The 25,189-nt window shown below is 45.2% G+C and overlaps 1 protein-coding gene across 4 annotated transcripts in view; it reads left to right on the top strand.

The window, feature by feature from the left end:
* Window positions 1-24,448, top strand: part of LOC142144156 (nicotinamide N-methyltransferase-like) — a 40,120-nt gene extending 15,672 nt beyond the window's left edge. For 3 of the 4 annotated variants that reach the window (XR_012689663.1, XR_012689664.1, XR_012689665.1), the window contains exon 3: window positions 5,327-5,413. Coding sequence is in view for 1 of the 4 variants with exons in the window: in XM_075202673.1 (XP_075058774.1) it covers window positions 4,565-4,712; window positions 5,327-5,534; window positions 22,986-23,415 (786 nt within the window). In the remaining 3 variants the exon portion in view is untranslated. Of the gene's footprint in view, window positions 1-4,508; window positions 4,713-5,326; window positions 5,535-22,985 lie in introns of those variants that run through there. The other variant, XM_075202673.1, reaches the window with a different exon arrangement.
* Window positions 24,449-25,189: the final 741 nt, after the last annotated feature.

The following is a 25,189-nucleotide window of genomic DNA, read 5'->3' as shown; positions in this document are numbered from 1 at the left end:
AGGGGAGCAGAAGCAGAAGAGAAGGTAAAACCATAAAACCTCGTGGTACCAAGTGACAATCAGGCCCACTTTTTAGAGGAAAAAATGGAGAAATCCTTTCGTGCCCTGCCTCCAAATGCAACAAGCAGCCAAAACCCTGTGTCACTGTAGCAGAGGTAATAAGCAATGAGAAAAGTCAAGTAAGAAGAGAAGGCCATAAATAATGCTTATAAACATTAGATTTCCACCTGTCAAGCTCCTTAATAGCAGGCCAAGAGGTGCCAGCAACTGCTGCGGATGTGCCAGCCCCGATTCGTAAGGAATGGGTGCTGAACTGAGAACTGTCCAGGCCTAGTGCGACCAAAGTATGCTTCAACACCACCAAAAACTGATACCTGTAAAGGAGGGTACCGTTACCATGCACCAGCCATGGGACCACAGACTCAAGCCACAGGCAAGCAAATTCCCTAATTGTTGCAATCGGCAAACTGCAAAACCATGCATGGGAACCATTACAACTCAGCACCCAATACCAAGCTGGTCCAATTTGGATCTCCTCACTTTACAGCATACAGAAGAGGAGGATATCACCACATGCTGTGCTAGCATACCTGACAATGCAGCAGACCTAGAAGAAGCAATTAGTTCGCTCACACGGAAGGCACCAAAATATAACATGACAAAGGCAGCACAAAATAAAGTAATCTCATGTGCATCCCAAAAACCTACTGCCCCGGCTGCATCTGTAAAGATTTCCAACTCCTGGCTAGACACAGAAGGCGCAGGCCTTAAACGCACTCTGTTAAAATCTTGCAGGAACAGATCCCAAACTGTCAAATCCTCTTTGATCTCAGTAGAAAGAAGGATACGACATTGAGGGCGCTTGCGCCCGTCCGTCGCTCGCTCCAACTTCCGACAGAATACATGCCCCATGGGTATCACCCGACAAGCGAAATTGAAAAGCCCCACTATGGACTGGGTCTGCTGCAATGTTACCACTGAGGACTCAAGCACCTCAGCTTTTAGAGTTCCTCATCTTGTCAAAGGGGAGCCTACAAAGGCGCAAGACCGTGTTTATCTCTATGCTCAAGAACAACAGCCGTGTTGGACCTTCCGTCTTTTTGTGTACGATTGGGACAAACTTCCGCCTTCTCATGCACGACGGGGACACTCAGTGAATGGAAAAGAGCCACTACAGAGAACAAAATCTCTTTGCAGGTTGGGCCCGTACTGGGCCCCATGACCAAAACAATGGTACAAGTAATAGGTAATGCCATGATGTCCTGTGCCACACAGATGCACCAGTGTAGGAAGGAACTGAAATAATCAAAGAACGTGCAGGAGACTGAGCATCCCATAAGTAGGCACTTGTCCACATAATAGCCATTGTCTTGTGTGAATCCTATAAAGGGAAACGAGATGGAATGGAGTGTCAGCAAATGAAAGGCCGACTCAATATTGCCATTCGCCTGCAAATCTCCGGTACCAAAACCCCTCACCATGTCTAGCGAGGTTTCTAAAGAATAGTACACAACACTGCAGAACTTTTCAGGGATAGCATCATTCACCAATGCACCGTGCGGGGATGACAGATGCTGGATCAGCATGAACTTTCCCACAGCCTTCTTAGGAACCACTCCAACCTGGTAAGAGGGGATCTGAAAAGGACTGCACATACCTCCCAATGCAATCTCCTTGCATACATTGTCAGCCAAATCCTCGGGAAAAAAGCTGGCAGATTTCAGGTTTACTACCACAGCCATCTTGACCCACCACACAATAGGTAACTGAAACCAGTGTAAAAACTCATCCTTTAGAAACTCTGTCTCCAACTTGAGTGGGTAGCAATCGAGTCAACGGCTCAGGGTAACCCCATTAACTGGTGATCCTGCCTTCTACAGGGCCGTAGGAGGTCTTTGCCTCCCGGGAATCCCTAATGGGTTACCCTTGGCCCTGTCCCTTCCACTGGCTTGTCACACTGTGTGGGCAACTAGTTCTGTTGAAAAGATAACAGCGGCCCTTGCTAATAAAAGGGAGCACTAACGTTACCTCATCCCGGCTGCCGGCGCAATATCGAGGCCGGGAAACAACCCCCCAAGCATACTGGGACACCTTTAACCATGTTTCCACATTTCGACAATCTAGCATGAGGCTTGTGTGGCCATGTTATTTTTCCCTGAATGCCTCATCATAAGCTAGCAATGCCCCTGGATGTGATGAAGTGTACATTTCGTGCACCATTGTAGGTATTTCAATATGTCCATCCATTCCTGTGGACGGGTCTCCAAGTAACAGGTTGCAAATAGGTATGTGCCGGTAAGCCAGTTTTTATAAGACTTATAGCTAGCTTCACCCCAGCTTCCTTGTGAAAGTGTTAGGCTGCTAGTGGTCAGATAACGAACCTGCAGAACGGACTGGCGGAGATCTTCACCTATAGCAGCCGCCTTTCCCGTAGAGCTAGACGTGCTCACAGGTACTCGGATGCCCCCAGGACTTAACTCCAACGTAGTGTAGGTTCGTTATACTAACCACAGTGCAGGCCTAGAGACAGTACAGATGGTAATGGATGGTCAGACGAAAGCCAAGGTCAGGGGTCACATGCAGAGTAGAATGGTCAGAACACAAGCCAAAGGGTCAGGGTCAAGAGCAGATCAGCAGAATCCAAGGTACTGGCCAAAAGATCAGGGTCACAGGCAATAAGGCAAGGTCCAGTAAACAGGCAAAAAGGTCACAACAGAAATCCAGCAGTATATCAGAGCAGGTCAGCACAAGTACCAAACTAGGACGCTATAACCGGCAGGGAGGCTAAGCCCTCCCTGCCTTATATACAGACATTGGCCAATCTTGGCCCTGTAATGATAATCAGGTTTTTGACTAATCAATTGAACCACAGTAATTAATTAGCCCACAGGCTAAAACACTAGCCCATGCGCCCGAGGGCAGCACTTGCCGGGGCGCACTGATTAATACACTCGGCCGTTGCCTTGGCAATGGTCAGGCCTAAGTAACAGGAAGTGACGCCCAGCTTGTCATGGAGACGGTCGGGACGTTCACAAAGGTAGGAAGTGAGTCGCAACCGTGCCCGAGGCCGCGGCGGCTCCTGACAGTACCCCCCCTTGAGGAGGGGTTAAAGGGCATTGCCTTGGCAACGGTTGGGCCCGAGTAACAGGAAGTGACGCCCTGGTCATCATTGAGACGGGCAGGATGTTCACAAAGGTAGGAAGTGAGTCGCGGCGTTGCCCGAGGCCACCGCGGTTCCTGACAGAAAGTGCCTCGAACACTGCCTTCTTAGCCTGCTCGGACACGAGAAACATGTGTATGTACCTGTCTTTATCAATCCTGTCCCGGACAGAATCTCTAACCCTGTGAAATATGGCTGTCCTAGCGCAGCATACCCTTTCTGCCACTGTGAGACGCGAAACTCCATAATACCCAGCCAGTCTCCTCAGCGCCCAATCATCCTCCCACTATATAAAATGCTTGTGCAAATTCTTACATTTCTGGGGGTAGTCCCCGGAGCCAGAGGATGCAATACTGGAGCTATAACAATTAGACCCCACCGGGGCGCCTGAGTATGCTCCCTGCTCAGGGACACACAGGCATAATGGGCGCAGGACCAGAAGTGACAGCCGTCACTTACGGTTGGTCGGCGCGAGACCCGGACGAACGAGTAACCTTCCGCTGCGGGCCGTGCTGGGGGTTAGGTGCGCCAGAAGTCCTGAGGCTGCTTAGCTCTCCGACCATCTGACTTATGAGCCCTCCCCTATGACGTCAGATGGGCGTACTGCCTTTTGTTAAACTATTAACCCCAGAATACTAACTACAGATTAATGATCAGGCTTCAGATTTTAAAATCCCTCAAGCTTAATTCAACCCTGAGTTCTCATTCTTTATATATATTAGCCACTCATATAAAAAAAGACTGTCTCTATAGTTAAAGTGGGACACTTTAACTATAGAAAACACAGCAGATAAAATTCCACGTCTGTGCGCCCCTGTTTGTGTTTTAAACACAATTTGTTCTTCAATATGGTAGTGTATATGCAAGAGTTTGTCCTTTCTGAAATGAGCGGACTAGGAGCAAGAATATACCTATTTTTCCACTAACATGCAAACACCACATTTTTTCTCATGAAAGTAAAGTCATTCAGTACAGTGGAGCACGCAGGGGGGGTTTCTGAGTCTCCAGAAACCCCCCCCCCCTTGCGCTAACTAAGTGGGCACCGTTCTATACAGCAGCCGCGGCGCTGTCAAAGAAGCGTCCGCGGCGGTGCTGTAGTGTATACAGCACCGCCGCGGACGCTTCTTAGACAGCGCCGCAGCTGCTGTATAGGAGGACAGTTTTTTTTTAGGGGGGGGGGGGGTTTCGGTCGGGGGGAAACCCCCCCCCTCCTGGCAATCCTCTGTGCGCCCCTGCAGTACTCAAACAATTTAATATTTATTTAAACATCATATGATTGACAAAGACTGCCTGATCCAATCTCAATATTTGTAATCACAAGATGCAAACTGTTCCTGCTGATAACTATAAATATGAACTTAGAAAGAGAAAGGTGATCTTTGCAGAGGGCTCAAACGACTGAGAATGGCTTCCAGCACCCATAAGCATTATCATGATGAAGATTTTGATACCAAAGGATTTGTTGAAACTCACTTTTCTCATGAAAACATCCTTATTATTGAGGAAAGCATGGGCTATCCTGTAAAAATATTGCATGAACTGTTTTCTTCAGGTCTGTATATAAAATAGTGCTAAAATCTGTATAAGTACAACTTGGTTTATATGAAGGTTTATCTTAAGAACAATGGTTGACCTTGGGGTCTATGTATTGTAATAAAAAATGAAGCTTTGCTAGAAAACTAATTTTACTTTTTCTTTTTCAATATTGTAGAATTGTTTCACTGCTGTTCAGTTAGTACTTTTAAATGTTGATAATTCTATTATTTATATGGTAAAATAGGGTATCTGGTGTAAAAACTGCATTTGAATTGTGATGATATTAAGCAGAACATTTTCTTTTGAAAGAAAAGGGGAGAAAAATAAGTCTTTTTATAACTTAAATTTAGGTGTATTGACAATGCTGGGTGTAGTAAATTACGCTGTAAATAACCCTCATTTATTTTAGCTTTGCAGTTAGCAGAGAGTAGGAATACTGGTAACAATACAGCTACATCATTAAAGTAAGAACAGATGTTGGAATGTGTTTCAAGTACTTGAATGAACAGCAAGTGTAACTAGTTAGGTTGTATCCACACTGTTTTACGCTAAACCACTGCACTGCCAAATACGGTTAAATGCAGATGGTGTTTTTTTTTCCAAATGTTGTCTCTCTTCTGTTTACTACAGGACAAGTGAAAGGAAACATATTGCTTGATGTTAGTATTGGGTCTATAGTCTACCAGCTCTTCTCAGCCAGCAATGTTTTCAAGGAGATCTATGTGGTGGGATTCACAGATGCCGCTATCCATCACTTCAAGAAATGGCTGGAGAAGGGTGATGAAGCCACCGATTGGTCATTTGCTGCCAAACGAGTTAGTCGGCTACAAGGGAATAGGTACAAAAACTAATTTTCAAGTAAATTGATAAAATACCCCTACATCTATATGTAATCATATTTATATATACATTGGGTGAGAGGAGCCATTTTGCAAATAGATTGTGCTCCAAAGAGAATAAACTTTAATAAACTTCAGTGCAAACTTTGATACTGAGATCCTATTGTTGGTAAGAATATTTCAGCACTGGTCAGAGCAACTTACTAGTCTGTAAAGAGGTGCTTGAATAGCGTTTCTGCATATAATATGCTGTTTTACTTATGCACATGCCCACAAAACGCTAGTTACAGTTGTGGCCTTATGTAGACCGAGTCGCATCAGGTGATCATGGCCGCTTGCGGCCCCTTATTATTAGAGATGGTCACTGACCCCCGTGTTTTGGTTTTGGATTCGGTTTTGGATCTGGATTACCGTTGTGTTTTGGTTTTGGTTTTGCAAAACTGCCATTGCGTGTTTTGGTTTTGGTTTTGGTTTTGTTTTGCTATTTTTTTGGAAAATCCATGTTTTTGGGCCTAAATTAACCCAATTTAGTGCTCCAACTGTTTTAGAGACAAGTAATCTAATTGTTGAGGTAATAAATCATCCAAAAAAACAGTTTAATTCTTCGTTGGTAGGCCTATTCTACACACAAAACAGATTGTTTTCCTCTCCATCTATGCATATTGGCAATGCAGCCATCGTCTTTGAATGTATATTACACCCTACACTTATAGTTAAATATGTAAAGAAATGGAAAAAGCCAGTTTGGTTTCTGTCTCTCAAGGCCCCCCTCCACTTGTATAAAATACCAAAAAATTCAGCCATTATAGACTGTACAATATTAATTGACATGGAGAAAGACAGTTTGGTTTCTGTCTCTCTAGGCCCCCCTCCACTTGTATAAAATACTAATAAATTCAGCCGTTATATACTGTACAATATAAATTGAAATGGACAAAGGCAGTTTGGTATCTGTCTGCATCAGATCCTCTCTCCACTAGGAGTAAAATAGAAAACTATTCAGCCGTTATATAATCTAGAATATAAATAGAAATTGAGAAAGGCAATTTGGTATCTGTCTGCATCATAATCATCAACATCATCATTAGCGCCCTCGTCGCCTACACAAATCTCCCCCTCATCCTCTTCTAATTCCAAAGTGGCATCCTCAATTTGGGTATCACCGGCTACACTCGGGCTATTAAGGCACACATCAGCAGAATGCTCACGATTAGACATCCCACTGTTGGATGGACTCTCCACAGGGTGTCACTCACCGGACTGTGAGTGCTTCTTCCCGGACATTTAGGAACCGTGGCCGTCCTCCATCCTGAGGGACTGCGCATGCGCAGCCCTTTCTATACCTCCAGTGTATGTTCCTTTAACTTAATTGGCAGATCAGGCAACCTCCCTATATTAAGCACCTGTGGTCAACACCACGTTGCCTGATCTTGGAGTCTCATTCCCCATGAGTCTCTGAAGGTGTTCCTGTGTTTCCTCGTTTATTCAGCCCAGCTGATTCCTGTGGTTTCCAAACCACTTCTACCTCTGTGGTTTCCAAACCACTTCTACTACTGTGGTTCCCATACCACAGCTACCCTTCTGTGTATCATCGTGACTGTTAGCTGATTCCTATCCGCTGCCTCCGTGCACTACAGTCTTCTAACCACTTCAACTCTACCATGTATAATTGGGACTGTTAGCTGATGCCTATCCGCTGCCTCCGTGCACTACAGTCTTTCATTCACATCCACTCACCTGTTCATGATTGTGACTGCTAGCTGATTCCTATCCGCTGCCTCCGTGCACTACAGTCTTCAACCTGCAACTCGTCTGTGTTTCATCATCGTGACTGTTAGCTGATTCCTATCCGCTGCCTCCGTGCACTACAGTCTTCAACCTGCAACTCGTCTGTGTTTCATCATCGTGACTGTTAGCTGATTCCTATCCGCTGCCTCCGTTCACTACAGTCTTCAACCTGCAACCCGTCTGTGTTTCATCGTGACTGTTTGGCTGATTCCTATCCGCTGCCTCTGTGCGCTTCAGTCTTCAGTCCTTGTCAACTCTCCCGTGTTTCCTTGAGTCTGCTGCCACTATTGCTACCCGCTACTCTCCGTGATCAACAGTTCCAGTTCAACTCTGCTCTCCCGTGTCCCATCGTTACTGCACCTGCTGGTTGCTATTGGCTACCTCCGTGTTCCCGCAGAGACCCGCTTCTGCTACTCCTCAGCGCTACTCATCCATCTACTGCTGATCCGCTCTCCACGCTTTCCTGGGTTCCTTGCTGGTCTACCTACCTGTGCGCTGCACCTACTAGATCACCGCTTCACCCATCCAGGGACTTTGCATCCTGCCGGCCTCCTGCCGTTCAGGTATCTCTGCACTCCTGTCTGACTGCCTTCTCCTGAACCACGGTATGCATACTTCTCATTGACTGTGCTGTGTATTGCATACCTTGCTGGACTGTGTTGGTTCTCCTCTGGAGTTTGCTATCCGCTGAGTCTATTGCCATCATTGACTGTGTTATCTCGTGCTGGATTACTTCAAGAGACTTTCTATATTGGCAGTGTTGTTCAGTCATATATACATTTATATTGTGCATATTACTGTGGATCAAAGTCAAGGTGCCCGTGTATATATTGTGTTGCAGTCTCTCCCCGTGCACCTCCTCACATATATATATTCAGTGGTACAACTTGCTAGTGGCAGACCACTGACCCCTGTTTCCAGTTTCACCTGTTCCAGTATCCTCTCACATAGCAGTGGTACAACTTGCTAACGCAGACCACTGACTCCCCGGATACCTCCACTTGGATTCCATTCCTTCACTCAGACAGCGGTACAACTTGCTATCCGCAGACCGCTGACTCTCATCACCTCCTCGTTTCTGTTGGACATTCCTCCTCACTATAGCAGTGGTACAACTTGCTACCGCAGACCACTGACTACCTTCACGTGTCCTTTGTCCATACAGTTCCTCGTGTATTGCTACCTCCATATTTCCAGTGCTGCTAGTCATAGACTTTCCTGAGCATCTCATCATCTGCTATTTCCTGTTCCGTGATCACCCTGCTACCAGAGTACCATATTACCACCTATACTGCTCTGGTAAGCCTATCACCTGGTGATCCCTGGGTAAAGACTCCTAGTGCCCGTGACAGTAAGATCAGGCCATGACAGACCCAGATACGGAACCTACCGCTAAAGAGATGCTGCAGCATCTGGTCAGCCGTGTGGAGCAACAGGATGCTCGCCAACAGCTGTTACTTCAATGTTACCAATCGTTAACCTCCCAAGGAACATCTGGACAGACTGTTACAGCTAATATTGAAGCTCCTGTGCTTTCCTCCGTTTCCCCAGTGCCATCCCAGGTGTCTACAGCTCCTACGCTTCACCTGCCTACTCCGTCAAAATATGACGGGGACCCCAAAACTTGTAGAGGTTTCCTTAACCAATGTTCAGTCCATTTTGAACTCCAACCTCAAAATTTTTCTACCCATCGTTCCAGAGTGGCCTATCTTATTTCATTGTTTTCTGGACAAGCCCTGGCTTGGGCCTCCCCTCTGTGGGAAAGAAACGATCCAATTCTACAAGATAGTGCCAAATTCATTTCCACGTTCCGAAGTGTGTTCGATGAACCAGGTCGTGTGACCTCCGCTGCTTCCAGCATTCTTCGTTTGCGACAAGGCTCCCATACAGTAGGACAGTATGTCATTCAATTTAGGATCTTAGCCTCTGAACTTCAGTGGAACACTGAAGCATTAGTTGCCGCCTTCTGGCAGGGGCTTTCCGATAAAATTAAAGATGCACTGACTACCCAAGAGCTTCCTTCGTCACTAGAAGATTTGATCTCTCTTTGCCATCGTGTAGATATGAGATTTCGTGAAAGGGAGTCTGAGAAGACAACGGCTGTCAAAGCACCTCTTCGTTTAAACCCTCAATTTCGTCCAGCTCCACCCTCTGTGATTCCCATGGAGATAGGACGTTCCAAATTATCTTCAGAGGAGAGGAAACGAAGAGTAAAGAATAGACTCTGTATCTATTGTGCTGATTCCACGCATATGCTCAGCTCTTGCCCTAAGAGATCGGGAAATGCCAGGCCCTAACTAGTTCTGGAGAGGTGAAGTTAGGGTCCCTGGAGTCCTCTCCATGGTCTATGAAATCTAAAGTCTGCGCTTTTGATGTTACGATTTCCTTTGCTACCAAATCCTTTGAGTCACAGGCATTGATTGATTCCGGAGCAGCAGGAAATTTCATTTCTAAATCACTAGTGAATCAATGGTCCCTACCAGTGATCACTTTAAAAACACCCATTACTGTGACGGCTATAGATGGATCACGTCTCATCAATGGTCTCATCACCCAGAGTACGTCTCCAGTAACTCTTCAGATTGGTGTACTACACCATGAAGAAATTTCGTTTTTAATTCTTCCAGTTACGACAAGTCCGATTGTCTTAGGCCTTCCATGGCTTCAGTGCCACTCTCCCCAGATTGACTGGCGCATCCCTCAAGTTACGTCTTGGGGGTCTGAATGTCACCATCGTTGTCTTTCTCAAGTTATTCCTCTTAAAGTACAGCAATCTTCCATCTCATCTTCCTCCCCGGGACTCCCTCCTCAGTATGCTTCATTTGCCGATGTGTTTGATAAAGCTCAGTCTGAACGTCTTCCTCCTCATCGTTCTTGGGATTGCCCGATCGACCTTCTACCTGGCAAGACTCCTCCCAGGGGTCGGGTCTATCCTCTCTCGTTACCTGAAACTCAAGCCACATCTGAGTACATACAGGAGAATCTCCAGCGTGGGTTCATTCGACCTTCCACCTCTCCCGCTGGAGCTGGGTTCTTCTTCGTCAAAAAGAAGGATGGATCATTACGCCCTTGTATAGATTTTCGTGGACTCAACGCCATTACTATCAAGAATCGGTATCCCATTCCGCTGATCACTGAGCTATTTGATCGCATCAAGGGAGCTCGGATATTTACTAAGTTGGATCTTCGTGGTGCCTACAATTTAATTAGAATCCGTTCCGGTGACGAATGGAAGACCGCGTTTAACACCAGAGATGGGCATTACGAATATTTAGTAATGCCCTTCGGGCTGTGTAATGCCCCCGCTGTTTTCCAGGGTTTCATCAATGAGATCTTTCGGGACTTATTATATGTATGTGTCGTTGTCTACCTGGACGACATATTGATCTTCTCACAGGACCTGCCTTCTCATCACCAACATGTGGCAGAGGTCCTCTCCAGACTACGGAAAAACTCATTGTTCTGTAAATTGGAAAAATGTTCATTCGAGTTACCCCAGATTCCATTCTTGGGGTATATAGTTTCCGGAGTTGGCCTGAAGATGGATCCAGACAAAGTAAATGCTGTACTACATTGGCCTCAGCCAACTACTCTTCGTGCCATCCAGCGTTTTTTAGGTTTTGCCAATTACTATAGACGCTTCATTCAAGACTTTTCATCCATTGCATCTCCTATTGTGGCCCTAACTCGGAAAGGGGCTAATACTAAGCAATGGTCATCTGAGGCTCTCCAAGCCTTTCAAATTCTCAAAGAGTCCTTCTCGTCTGCTCCCATTCTTCGACAGCCTGATGTGACACTCCCCTTCTTCCTAGAAGTAGATGCCTCTAATGTGGGCTTAGGAGCCATTCTCTCCCAACGCTCGGAGCAACAAAAATTACATCCTTGTGCCTTCTACTCTCGGGGTCTTCTGCCCGCAGAGAAAAATTATACTATCGGGGACAAGGAGTTGCTGGCCATCAAAGCTGCATTAGAGGAATGGAGATACTTGTTGGAAGGAGCTCGCCATCCGGTGACGATCTTCACGGATCATAAGAACTTGTCATATTTGCAATCTGCCCAATGCTTGAACCCTCGTCAAGCAAGATGGTCTCTTTTCTTTTCCCGTTTTGAATTAATTATAACCTTCAAACCAGCCGCTAAGAACAAGAAAGCTGACGCTCTATCTCGAGCTTTTGTGACGTCCTCTGATATAGAAGAGGTTCCCAACCATGCTATTCTAGACCCCAAATGTATTTCTCTGGCTGCTTCATCCACCAAAATGCTACCATTTGGGAAGACCCTCGTGCCTCCTACTCTGAGGAGGAAAATCCTTTCGTGGTTCCATGCCTCTCGTTTTTCTGGACACGCCGGTGAACACAAGACCTTTGAGATTCTCTCTCGAAGTTACTGGTGGCCTTCAATGAGGAGAGACGTCAAAGAGTTCATTGCTTCCTGTGATTTATGTTCTCAATTCAAATCCTCCCGCAGAACTCCAGCAGGGTTGCTGCGACCACTACCCATTCCGTCCAAGCCTTGGACCCATATTAGTATGGATTTCGTTACTGATTTGCCACCAAGTAAGAACCACAATACTATTTGGGTAGTGGTAGACAGATTTTCGAAGATGGTCCATTTCGTCCCTCTGTCCGGTTTACCTTCCTCGTCTACTCTGGCTGAACATTTCATTAAAGAAATCTTTCGCATCCATGGATGTCCGTCTGAGATTGTGTCAGATAGAGGAGTACAATTCGTTTCCAGATTCTGGCGGGCCCTTTGTAAAACCTTGGGCATACGATTAGCACTCTCATCTTCTTACCATCCGCAATCTAACGGACAAACGGAACGAGTCAATCAAGATCTTGAGACCTTTATTAGGATGTTCTCTTCAGCCAACCAAGACAACTGGGTAGAATTGCTCCCTTGGGCTGAATTCGCCCATAACAACATGTACCATGAGTCATCATCCAAAACTCCATTCTTTGTGGTCTACGGTCACCATCCGTCTTTTCCGGAATTTCCTGCCCTCCCGCCCACCCAGGTTCCTGCTGTGGAGACTGCTTGTCAGACCTTCAAAAATATCTGGTCTCAGGTCAAAACCTGTTTAAAGAAGACATCTAACAAATATAAGTCTTTCGCAGATAAGAAGAGGCGGGCTATTCCACCACTAAAAATTGGAGATCGTGTCTGGTTATCTACCAAAAATATTCGTTTGAAGGTCCCATCTATGAAATTCGCCCCTCGTTTTATTGGTCCATATAGGATCATTCAAGTTATCAATCCAGTATGTGTTAAACTTCTTCTTCCTAAGAATCTTCGGATTTCCAATGCCTTCCATGTGTCCTTGCTCAAACCTCTCATCATCAACCGTTTCTCGACTCCTCCCTCAGCACCGCAGCCAGTTCAAGTTCATCAGGAGGAGGATTTCGAGATTACTGAGGTATTGGATGCAAAAATTTCGCGAGGAGTCCTCCGTTTCCTCGTTCATTGGAAGGGCTTTGGTCCTGAAGAGCGTTCATGGATCAAAGCTGAAGATCTTAGTGCTCCTGCCCTTCTGAAGAAGTTTTATTCCAAAAATCCGGACAAGCCCGGTTCCAGGCGTTCTGTGCCCACCTTTAAAAGGGGGGGTACTGTCACTCACCGGACTGTGAGTGCTTCTTCCCGGACATTTAGGAACCGTGGCCGTCCTCCATCCTGAGGGACTGCGCATGCGCAGCCCTTTCTATACCTCCAGTGTATGTTCCTTTAACTTAATTGGCAGATCAGGCAACCTCCCTATATTAAGCACCTGTGGTCAACACCACGTTGCCTGATCTTGGAGTCTCATTCCCCATGAGTCTCTGAAGGTGTTCCTGTGTTTCCTCGTTTATTCAGCCCAGCTGATTCCTGTGGTTTCCAAACCACTTCTACCTCTGTGGTTTCCAAACCACTTCTACTACTGTGGTTCCCATACCACAGCTACCCTTCTGTGTATCATCGTGACTGTTAGCTGATTCCTATCCGCTGCCTCCGTGCACTACAGTCTTCTAACCACTTCAACTCTACCATGTATAATTGGGACTGTTAGCTGATGCCTATCCGCTGCCTCCGTGCACTACAGTCTTTCATTCACATCCACTCACCTGTTCATGATTGTGACTGCTAGCTGATTCCTATCCGCTGCCTCCGTGCACTACAGTCTTCAACCTGCAACTCGTCTGTGTTTCATCATCGTGACTGTTAGCTGATTCCTATCCGCTGCCTCCGTGCACTACAGTCTTCAACCTGCAACTCGTCTGTGTTTCATCATCGTGACTGTTAGCTGATTCCTATCCGCTGCCTCCGTGCACTACAGTCTTCAACCTGCAACCCGTCTGTGTTTCATCGTGACTGTTTGGCTGATTCCTATCCGCTGCCTCTGTGCGCTTCAGTCTTCAGTCCTTGTCAACTCTCCCGTGTTTCCTTGAGTCTGCTGCCACTATTGCTACCCGCTACTCTCCGTGATCAACAGTTCCAGTTCAACTCTGCTCCCCCGTGTCCCATCGTTACTGCACCTGCTGGTTGCTATTGGCTACCTCCGTGTTCCCGCAGAGACCCGCTTCTGCTACTCCTCAGCGCTACTCATCCATCTACTGCTGATCCGCTCTCCACGCTTTCCTGGGTTCCTTGCTGGTCTACCTACCTGTGCGCTGCACCTACTAGATCACCGCTTCACCCATCCAGGGACTTTGCATCCTGCCGGCCTCCTGCCGTTCAGGTATCTCTGCACTCCTGTCTGACTGCCTTCTCCTGAACCACGGTATGCATACTTCTCATTGACTGTGCTGTGTATTGCATACCTTGCTGGACTGTGTTGGTTCTCCTCTGGAGTTTGCTATCCGCTGAGTCTATTGCCATCATTGACTGTGTTATCTCGTGCTGGATTACTTCAAGAGACTTTCTATATTGGCAGTGTTGTTCAGTCATATATACATTTATATTGTGCATATTACTGTGGATCAAAGTCAAGGTGCCCGTGTATATATTGTGTTGCAGTCTCTCCCCGTGCACCTCCTCACATATATATATTCAGTGGTACAACTTGCTAGTGGCAGACCACTGACCCCTGTTTCCAGTTTCACCTGTTCCAGTATCCTCTCACATAGCAGTGGTACAACTTGCTAACGCAGACCACTGACTCCCCGGATACCTCCACTTGAATTCCATTCCTTCACTCAGACAGCGGTACAACTTGCTATCCGCAGACCGCTGACTCTCATCACCTCCTCGTTTCTGTTGGACATTCCTCCTCACTATAGCAGTGGTACAACTTGCTACCGCAGACCACTGACTACCTTCACGTGTCCTTTGTCCATACAGTTCCTCGTGTATTGCTACCTCCATATTTCCAGTGCTGCTAGTCATAGACTTTCCTGAGCATCTCATCATCTGCTATTTCCTGTTCCGTGATCACCCTGCTACCAGAGTACCATATTACCACCTATACTGCTCTGGTAAGCCTATCACCTGGTGATCCCTGGGTAAAGACTCCTAGTGCCCGTGACAGTAAGATCAGGCCATGACAGACCCAGATACGGAACCTACCGCTAAAGAGATGCTGCAGCATCTGGTCAGCCGTGTGGAGCAACAGGATGCTCGCCAACAGCTGTTACTTCAATGTTACCAATCGTTAACCTCCCAAGGAACATCTGGACAGACTGTTACAGCTAATATTGAAGCTCCTGTGCTTTCCTCCGTTTCCCCAGTGCCATCCCAGGTGTCTACAGCTCCTACGCTTCACCTGCCTACTCCGTCAAAATATGACGGGGACCCCAAAACTTGTAGAGGTTTCCTTAACCAATGTTCAGTCCATTTTGAACTCCAACCTCAAAATTTTTCTACCCATCGTTCCAGAGTGGCCTATCTTATTTCATTGTTTTCTGGACAAGCCCTGGCTTGGGCCTCCCCTCTGTGGGAAAGAAACGATCCAATTCTACAAGATAGTGCCAAATTCATTTCCACGTTCCGAAGTGTGTTCGATGAACCAGGTCGTGTGACCTCCGCTGCTTCCAGCATTCTTCGTTTGCGACAAGGCTCCCATACAGTAGGACAGTATGTCATTCAATTTAGGATCTTAGCCTCTGAACTTCAGTGGAACACTGAAGCATTAGTTGCCGCCTTCTGGCAGGGGCTTTCCGATAAAATTAAAGATGCACTGACTACCCAAGAGCTTCCTTCGTCACTAGAAGATTTGATCTCTCTTTGCCATCGTGTAGATATGAGATTTCGTGAAAGGGAGTCTGAGAAGACAACGGCTGTCAAAGCACCTCTTCGTTTAAACCCTCAATTTCGTCCAGCTCCACCCTCTGTGATTCCCATGGAGATAGGACGTTCCAAATTATCTTCAGAGGAGAGGAAACGAAGAGTAAAGAATAGACTCTGTATCTATTGTGCTGATTCCACGCATATGCTCAGCTCTTGCCCTAAGAGATCGGGAAATGCCAGGCCCTAACTAGTTCTGGAGAGGTGAAGTTAGGGTCCCTGGAGTCCTCTCCATGGTCTATGAAATCTAAAGTCTGCGCTTTTGATGTTACGATTTCCTTTGCTACCAAATCCTTTGAGTCACAGGCATTGATTGATTCCGGAGCAGCAGGAAATTTCATTTCTAAATCACTAGTGAATCAATGGTCCCTACCAGTGATCAATTTAAAAACACCCATTACTGTGACGGCTATAGATGGATCACGTCTCATCAATGGTCTCATCACCCAGAGTACGTCTCCAGTAACTCTTCAGATTGGTGTACTACACCATGAAGAAATTTCGTTTTTAATTCTTCCAGTTACGACAAGTCCGATTGTCTTAGGCCTTCCATGGCTTCAGTGCCACTCTCCCCAGATTGACTGGCGCACCCCTCAAGTTACGTCTTGGGGGTCTGAATGTCACCATCGTTGTCTTTCTCAAGTTATTCCTCTTAAAGTACAGCAATCTTCCATCTCATCTTCCTCCCCGGGACTCCCTCCTCAGTATGCTTCATTTGCCGATGTGTTTGATAAAGCTCAGTCTGAACGTCTTCCTCCTCATCGTTCTTGGGATTGCCCGATCGACCTTCTACCTGGCAAGACTCCTCCCAGGGGTCGGGTCTATCCTCTCTCGTTACCTGAAACTCAAGCCACATCTGAGTACATACAGGAGAATCTCCAGCGTGGGTTCATTCGACCTTCCACCTCTCCCGCTGGAGCTGGGTTCTTCTTCGTCAAAAAGAAGGATGGATCATTACGCCCTTGTATAGATTTTCGTGGACTCAACGCCATTACTATCAAGAATCGGTATCCCATTCCGCTGATCACTGAGCTATTTGATCGCATCAAGGGAGCTCGGATATTTACTAAGTTGGATCTTCGTGGTGCCTACAATTTAATTAGAATCCGTTCCGGTGACGAATGGAAGACCGCGTTTAACACCAGAGATGGGCATTACGAATATTTAGTAATGCCCTTCGGGCTGTGTAATGCCCCCGCTGTTTTCCAGGGTTTCATCAATGAGATCTTTCGGGACTTATTATATGTATGTGTCGTTGTCTACCTGGACGACATATTGATCTTCTCACAGGACCTGCCTTCTCATCACCAACATGTGGCAGAGGTCCTCTCCAGACTACGGAAAAACTCATTGTTCTGTAAATTGGAAAAATGTTCATTCGAGTTACCCCAGATTCCATTCTTGGGGTATATAGTTTCCGGAGTTGGCCTGAAGATGGATCCAGACAAAGTAAATGCTGTACTACATTGGCCTCAGCCAACTACTCTTCGTGCCATCCAGCGTTTTTTAGGTTTTGCCAATTACTATAGACGCTTCATTCAAGACTTTTCATCCATTGCATCTCCTATTGTGGCCCTAACTCGGAAAGGGGCTAATACTAAGCAATGGTCATCTGAGGCTCTCCAAGCCTTTCAAATTCTCAAAGAGTCCTTCTCGTCTGCTCCCATTCTTCGACAGCCTGATGTGACACTCCCCTTCTTCCTAGAAGTAGATGCCTCTAATGTGGGCTTAGGAGCCATTCTCTTCCAACGCTCGGAGCAACAAAAATTACATCCTTGTGCCTTCTACTCTCGGGGTTTTCTGCCCGCAGAGAAAAATTATACTATCGGGGACAAGGAGTTGCTGGCCATCAAAGCTGCATTAGAGGAATGGAGATACTTGTTGGAAGGAGCTCGCCATCCGGTGACGATCTTCACGGATCATAAGAACTTGTCATATTTGCAATCTGCCCAATGCTTGAACCCTCGTCAAGCAAGATGGTCTCTTTTCTTTTCCCGTTTTGAATTAATTATAACCTTCAAACCAGCCGCTAAGAACAAGAAAGCTGACGCTCTATCTCGAGCTTTTGTGACGTCCTCTGATATAGAAGAGGTTCCCAACCATGCTATTCTAGACCCCAAATGTATTTCTCTGGCTGCTTCATCCACCAAAATGCTACCATTTGGGAAGACCCTCGTGCCTCCTACTCTGAGGAGGAAAATCCTTTCGTGGTTCCATGCCTCTCGTTTTTCTGGACACGCCGGTGAACACAAGACCTTTGAGATTCTCTCTCGAAGTTACTGGTGGCCTTCAATGAGGAGAGACGTCAAAGAGTTTATTGCTTCCTGTGATTTATGTTCTCAATTCAAATCCTCCCGCAGAACTCCAGCAGGGTTGCTGCGACCACTACCCATTCCGTCCAAGCCTTGGACCCATATTAGTATGGATTTCGTTACTGATTTGCCACCAAGTAAGAACCACAATACTATTTGGGTAGCGGTAGACAGATTTTCGAAGATGGTCCATTTCGTCCCTCTGTCCGGTTTACCTTCCTCGTCTACTCTGGCTGAACATTTCATTAAAGAAATCTTTCGCATCCATGGATGTCCGTCTGAGATTGTGTCAGATAGAGGAGTACAATTCGTTTCCAGATTCTGGCGGGCCCTTTGTAAAACCTTGGGCATACGATTAGCACTCTCATCTTCTTACCATCCGCAATCTAACGGACAAACGGAACGAGTCAATCAAGATCTTGAGACCTTTATTAGGATGTTCTCTTCAGCCAACCAAGACAACTGGGTAGAATTGCTCCCTTGGGCTGAATTCGCCCATAACAACATGTACCATGAGTCATCATCCAAAACTCCATTCTTTGTGGTCTACGGTCACCATCCGTCTTTTCCGGAATTTCCTGCCCTCCCGCCCACCCAGGTTCCTGCTGTGGAGACTGCTTGTCAGACCTTCAAAAATATCTGGTCTCAGGTCAAAACCTGTTTAAAGAAGACATCTAACAAATATAAGTCTTTCGCAGATAAGAAGAGGCGGGCTATTCCACCACTAAAAATTGGAGATCGTGTCTGGTTATCTACCAAAAATATTCGTTTGAAGGTCCCATCTATGAAATTCGCCCCTCGTTTTATTGGTCCATATAGGATCATTCAAGTTATCAATCCAGTATGTGTTAAACTTCTTCTTCCTAAGAATCTTCGGATTTCCAATGCCTTCCATGTGTCCTTGCTCAAACCTCTCATCATCAACCGTTTCTCGACTCCTCCCTCAGCACCGCAGCCAGTTCAAGTTCATCAGGAGGAGGATTTCGAGATTACTGAGGTATTGGATGCAAAAATTTCGCGAGGAGTCCTCCGTTTCCACGTTCATTGGAAGGGCTTTGGTCCTGAAGAGCGTTCATGGATCAAAGCTGAAGATCTTAGTGCTCCTGCCCTTCTGAAGAAGTTTTATTCCAAAAATCCGGACAAGCCCGGTTCCAGGCGTTCTGTGCCCACCTTTAAAAGGGGGGGTACTGTCACTCACCGGACTGTGAGTGCTTCTTCCCGGACATTTAGGAACCGTGGCCGTCCTCCATCCTGAGGGACTGCGCATGCCCTTTCTATACCTCCAGTGTATGTTCCTTTAACTTAATTGGCAGATCAGGCAACCTCCCTATATTAAGCACCTGTGGTCAACACCACGTTGCCTGATCTTGGAGTCTCATTCCCCATGAGTCTCTGAAGGTGTTCCTGTGTTTCCTCGTTTATTCAGCCCAGCTGATTCCTGTGGTTTCCAAACCACTTCTACCTCTGTGGTTTCCAAATCACTTCTACTACTGTGGTTCCCATACCACAGCTACCCTTCTGTGTATCATCGTGACTGTTAGCTGATTCCTATCCGCTGCCTCCGTGCACTACAGTCTTCTAACCACTTCAACTCTACCATGTATAATTGGGACTGTTAGCTGATGCCTATCCGCTGCCTCCGTGCACTACAGTCTTTCATTCACATCCACTCACCTGTTCATGATTGTGACTGCTAGCTGATTCCTATCCGCTGCCTCCGTGCACTACAGTCTTCAACCTGCAACTCATCTGTGTTTCATCATCGTGACTGTTAGCTGATTCCTATCCGCTGCCTCCGTGCACTACAGTCTTCAACCTGCAACCCGTCTGTGTTTCATCGTGACTGTTTGGCTGATTCCTATCCGCTGCCTCTGTGCGCTTCAGTCTTCAGTCCTTGTCAACTCTCCCGTGTTTCCTTGAGTCTGCTGCCACTATTGCTACCCGCTACTCTCCGTGATCAACAGTTCCAGTTCAACTCTGCTCTCCCGTGTCCCATCGTTACTGCACCTGCTGGTTGCTATTGGCTACCTCCGTGTTCCCGCAGAGACCCGCTTCTGCTACTCCTCAGCGCTACTCATCCATCTACTGCTGATCCGCTCTCCACGCTTTCCTGGGTTCCTTGCTGGTCTACCTACCTGTGCGCTGCACCTACTAGATCACCGCTTCACCCATCCAGGGACTTTGCATCCTGCCGGCCTCCTGCCGTTCAGGTATCTCTGCACTCCTGTCTGACTGCCTTCTCCTGAACCACGGTATGCATACTTCTCATTGACTGTGCTGTGTATTGCATACCTTGCTGGACTGTGTTGGTTCTCCTCTGGAGTTTGCTATCCGCTGAGTCTATTGCCATCATTGACTGTGTTATCTCGTGCTGGATTACTTCAAGAGACTTTCTATATTGGCAGTGTTGTTCAGTCATATATACATTTATATTGTGCATATTACTGTGGATCAAAGTCAAGGTGCCCGTGTATATATTGTGTTGCAGTCTCTCCCCGTGCACCTCCTCACATATATATATTCAGTGGTACAACTTGCTAGTGGCAGACCACTGACCCCTGTTTCCAGTTTCACCTGTTCCAGTATCCTCTCACATAGCAGTGGTACAACTTGCTAACGCAGACCACTGACTCCCCGGATACCTCCACTTGGATTCCATTCCTTCACTCAGACAGCGGTACAACTTGCTATCCGCAGACCGCTGACTCTCATCACCTCCTCGTTTCTGTTGGACATTCCTCCTCACTATAGCAGTGGTACAACTTGCTACCGCAGACCACTGACTACCTTCACGTGTCCTTTGTCCATACAGTTCCTCGTGTATTGCTACCTCCATATTTCCAGTGCTGCTAGTCATAGACTTTCCTGAGCATCTCATCATCTGCTATTTCCTGTTCCGTGATCACCCTGCTACCAGAGTACCATATTACCACCTATACTGCTCTGGTAAGCCTATCACCTGGTGATCCCTGGGTAAAGACTCCTAGTGCCCGTGACACAGGGATTGTTGTCATTTGTGAATCAGAGCAAATATTCTCCTGTAATGCCTCACTGTTATCTTGCAGCTCGGCTTTGACGCGTAACAGTAGTTGTGCACCAATTGTAGGCTGGGTAACTTTTTGGGATCTGCCACTAATAGCCAAAGGTGAAGGCCTCATTCTCTCTTTGCCACTGCGTGTGTAGAATGGCATGCTTGCAATTTTTTTTTTATCGTCACTTAACTTTTGCTCAGTTACACTTCTTTTTCGCTTCAATACAGTAAATTTTTTTTTGGTTTTTGTTTTTTGCACTAATTTGAAAACACTCTGTTGTTTGACATCGCCTTGGCCAGATGACGTACTGGGAACACTAACATCAGGACTGGTGACAGAACCTGGTTGCTCATTTAGATCATATGTGGACTGCTTTGAATCCATTCTGAGTGCAAACCACTGGGGAGTGCTAAAAATTATTTAGTAGATTCTGCTGACAGTTATGACTTTTGACAGCCAGAAATATTAATGCACAATTAGGGAGGACACCCCAAAAGCACTGAGGAGTGCTAAAAATTATTTAGTAGATACTGCTGACAGATATGACTTTTGACAGCCAGAAATATTAATGCACAATTAGGGAGGACACCCCAAAAACACTGAGGAGTGCTAAAAATTATTTAGTAGATACTGCTGACAGATATGACTTTTGACAGCCAGAAATATTAATGCACAATTAGGGAGGACACCCCAAAAACACTGAGGAGTGCTAAAAATTATTTAGTAGATACTGCTGACAGATATGACTTTTGACAGCCAGAAATATTAATGCACAATTAGGGAGGACACCCCAAAAACACTGAGGAGTGCTAAAAATTATTTAGTAGATACTGCTGACAGATATGACTTTTGACAGCCAGAAATATTAATGCACAATTAGGGAGGACACCCCAAAAACACTGAGGAGTGCTAAAAATTATTTAGTAGATACTGCTGACAGATATGACTTTTGACAGCCAGAAATATTAATGCACAATTAGGGAGGACACCCCAAAAACACTGAGGAGTGCTAAAAATTATTTAGTAGATACTGCTGACAGATATGACTTTTGACAGCCAGAAATATTAATGCACAATTAGGGAGGACACCCCAAAAACACTGAGGAGTGCTAAAAATTATTTAGTAGATACTGCTGACAGATATGACTTTTGACAGCCAGAAATATTAATGCACAATTAGGGAGGACACCCCAAAAGCACTGAGGAGTGCTAAAAATTATTTAGTAGATACTGCTGACAGATATGACTTTTGACAGCCAGAAATATTAATGCACAATTATGGGGGACACCCCAAAAGCGCTGGGGAGTGCCAAATATGAAGAAAAAATAATAAACCTCTATCCTCCTCTCTGCACTAGCGATTTTGGTTAGAGCAATTGCAAGAACAATATTGTATTCTCTGTCCCTGCTCTAATTAGCCTATGACTACACCCTGCTCTCTCCCTCTGTCAAATGGCGATGGATTGCTGTGGAGGCGTGTATTTATAAAGTTGAAGTATCGCGAGAACCGAGTCCCGAGATCCGACAACGTCACAATGACGTTCGGCCTCGATTTGGATTCGGAATGGGCGGGAGAGTACCGAGCTGCCCAGCTCGGTACTCGGATACCCAAAGTTCGGGTGGGTTCGGTTCTCGGAGAACCGGACCCGCCCATCTCTACTTATTATAGAAGAGGCGAAACATGTGAAGGAGGGGGCGTATAAGTACATGCTGGAGCAAATGCTACTTATGTAGACTGAGACTCAAAAGGGATACTAGTGGGTACTCCATCACTGGTGTATGTTACGAACTGATAGTGATGACGATCAGATTAGGTGTGTCCAGCTCAACATACCTCTGGAAAATGTGTTTTTTTTTTGGATGCAGTTTCCGCCTGCGTTTTAGATGGATATTTCATCCAACTCTATATGTGGCTCATAATGTGCACATTTTCAATTTAGAAAGCCCATTTACCATTTGTATATCATGTACACAATTTCCTTTAGAAGATTTACTTGTTTATGTAGAACGGTGATATTTTTCTTTAGACAATTATATTAAAAATTCCTTTTATTTCTTTCAGAGATGGTTGGAAGGAACAAGAAGAGCAAGCGAGGAGAGCAGTTAAAAGCACTGTTAAATGGGATATCTTAAAAAATAGTTGTATAGATCCTCTACTTGTACCCCAAGTCGACTGCGTTCTCAGTCTCTGGATATTAAATGTAATAAGTAAAACTAAGGAAGAGTTCCAGAGGAACCTGAAAAATTTCACATCACGGCTTAAAATCGGAGGATATTTGGTGCTCTTCAATGCAGTGAATATGACCTTCTACCGAGTGGGGCAGCACAAGTTCTTTCACCTTGCAGTTGATGAAAATTTTGTCCAAGAATCAGTAATTAAGGCTGGGCTTGTCATTGAGAAAATGGATTTAATGACTGGTTTAGTAAAATGTGATTTAGCTGATAATGATTATGTGTGTTTCATCCTGGCTCGCAAGGAGAGAGAGGGCTAATGTGGCAAAAGGGAATATTAACCTCTTAATGGTGATTTCAACTCACCAGTATATCTTTTGGAGTCCCGCTCTTGGGATTCCAAATGTATTCCTGCCATAGCTATCCACAGTACTTACTTTTATTGGTGACCTCGACTGGAGAGTCAAAGGAGATGAAGTATTCAATGCGCTAGTGATAATGACAACCAGCCCCTGAACAAATGGCCAAGTAGCTAATCCAATCAGGAGATGTCTGTTATTTGAGCCAGTGTTCTGGATTGTATCTGTCCTTTGACTCTCTAGCAGAGTTCTTGGGTACCACTGAGAACACCTGTAAAATTACAGGTAATGAAAGGACCCCATGAAATGTACTAGTCTGGAGAAAGGATAGAGGTTGTGTAAAATCCCATTAAAGATGGAAAACCCCTTTAAGAGTTTAATCACAAAGAAATAAAAAAAAATATTAAGTGGTATGTAAAATATATATCTCACATAATATCTGATTTTCATCATCATTCCTTTACTGCTGACAGTCAAAAGAGAGGAGACAGAGACAATATGATTTCCATTAGTAACACACAATTCTAATTCTTATTTCTTTTTAACACACAACAAAATAGACACATTCTCATTTGATATATTAACATATGAGGATGTCAGATTCACTTTATTGGTGAATGTGCAGTAATTCTATAACCAATAGGTTCAATGATTTTTAATGTGCAAATGTGCCTAATATTTTGCCTTTTACATACATTGTAGCTTGCCCCCATCTCTCATTGTTGACATTTGTCTGTGCACACACTTTGTGCTACAATTTATAGACTTGTGTTCTGTGACTGAAGTACCTGAACCCTACATGAATACATTGTAATTGGGGCTCTGTATATACTATGAGTATAACTGGAGATTCTCATGTTATGACTTAATGTTAATGTGGTTTTGTTGGCTTTCTAGTACTAAATCACAAGTTGCTTTTATGTGAATGAATTGTATTGATTTATATGCTTCTACAGATAGAACACTTCTTTTAGCTCTCCATAAAAAAAATGTGAAAAAAGTTTTGGAATGTCTCTTATTATGATCATTTAATATATGTTTTAATACATAACTATATTATTCCTTATTAGATCATACTTTAGTAGTCAACTTGCATAAAACTGGTGTGAATGATTAAATATTCTTTGTAAAGTGCTGCGTTACACGTAGATGCTTTAGAATTATCTTACTAGTAATAAACAAACATGCATGCATCTGGCTTGGGTGGTGTTTCTGTTTCCCCCAGTGCGCTAGTGACAGAGTTGTGTTGCAGATACAAGCAGAGCTGTGACATCACTTGGGCTGTGCCACACCCCTCTGACATCATAAGATCACAGTAACAGGAGAGATGTTTTGAAACCAGTAATCTGATATTCTGCAAGAGTAGTGGGAATTTTTCTAGATCAATTGCTGTACATACAATTTAAGCCAAGACAGAACTGTGATATCTATGGGGCTGTGTCACTTTCATCTGACAGCCCTAGATTGGTAGGAGGTGTTAATACAAGTTAATAGTGTTACTAGAACCACCACAGTCTTTGGGTAACAAGTAAAACCAGTGGAAATTACACACCGATCATTCACAACATTAAAACCACTGACAAGTGAAGTGAATTAAATAGATTATTTCATTATAGTGATACCTGTCAAGGTGTGGGATATATTAGGCAGCAAGGGAAGAGCAAGTTTTTGAAGTTCAACAACACTGTATCCACACAAAAGAGGATATCCCTGGGCACTGATTTAAATAAATTAA

Source organism: Mixophyes fleayi, chromosome 3 (genome assembly GCF_038048845.1).
Source record: "Mixophyes fleayi isolate aMixFle1 chromosome 3, aMixFle1.hap1, whole genome shotgun sequence".
Lineage (NCBI taxonomy): Eukaryota > Metazoa > Chordata > Amphibia > Anura > Limnodynastidae > Mixophyes > Mixophyes fleayi.
The sequence above is the reverse complement of the archived record's forward strand: the minus strand, read 5'-3'. Positions and strand labels throughout refer to the sequence as shown.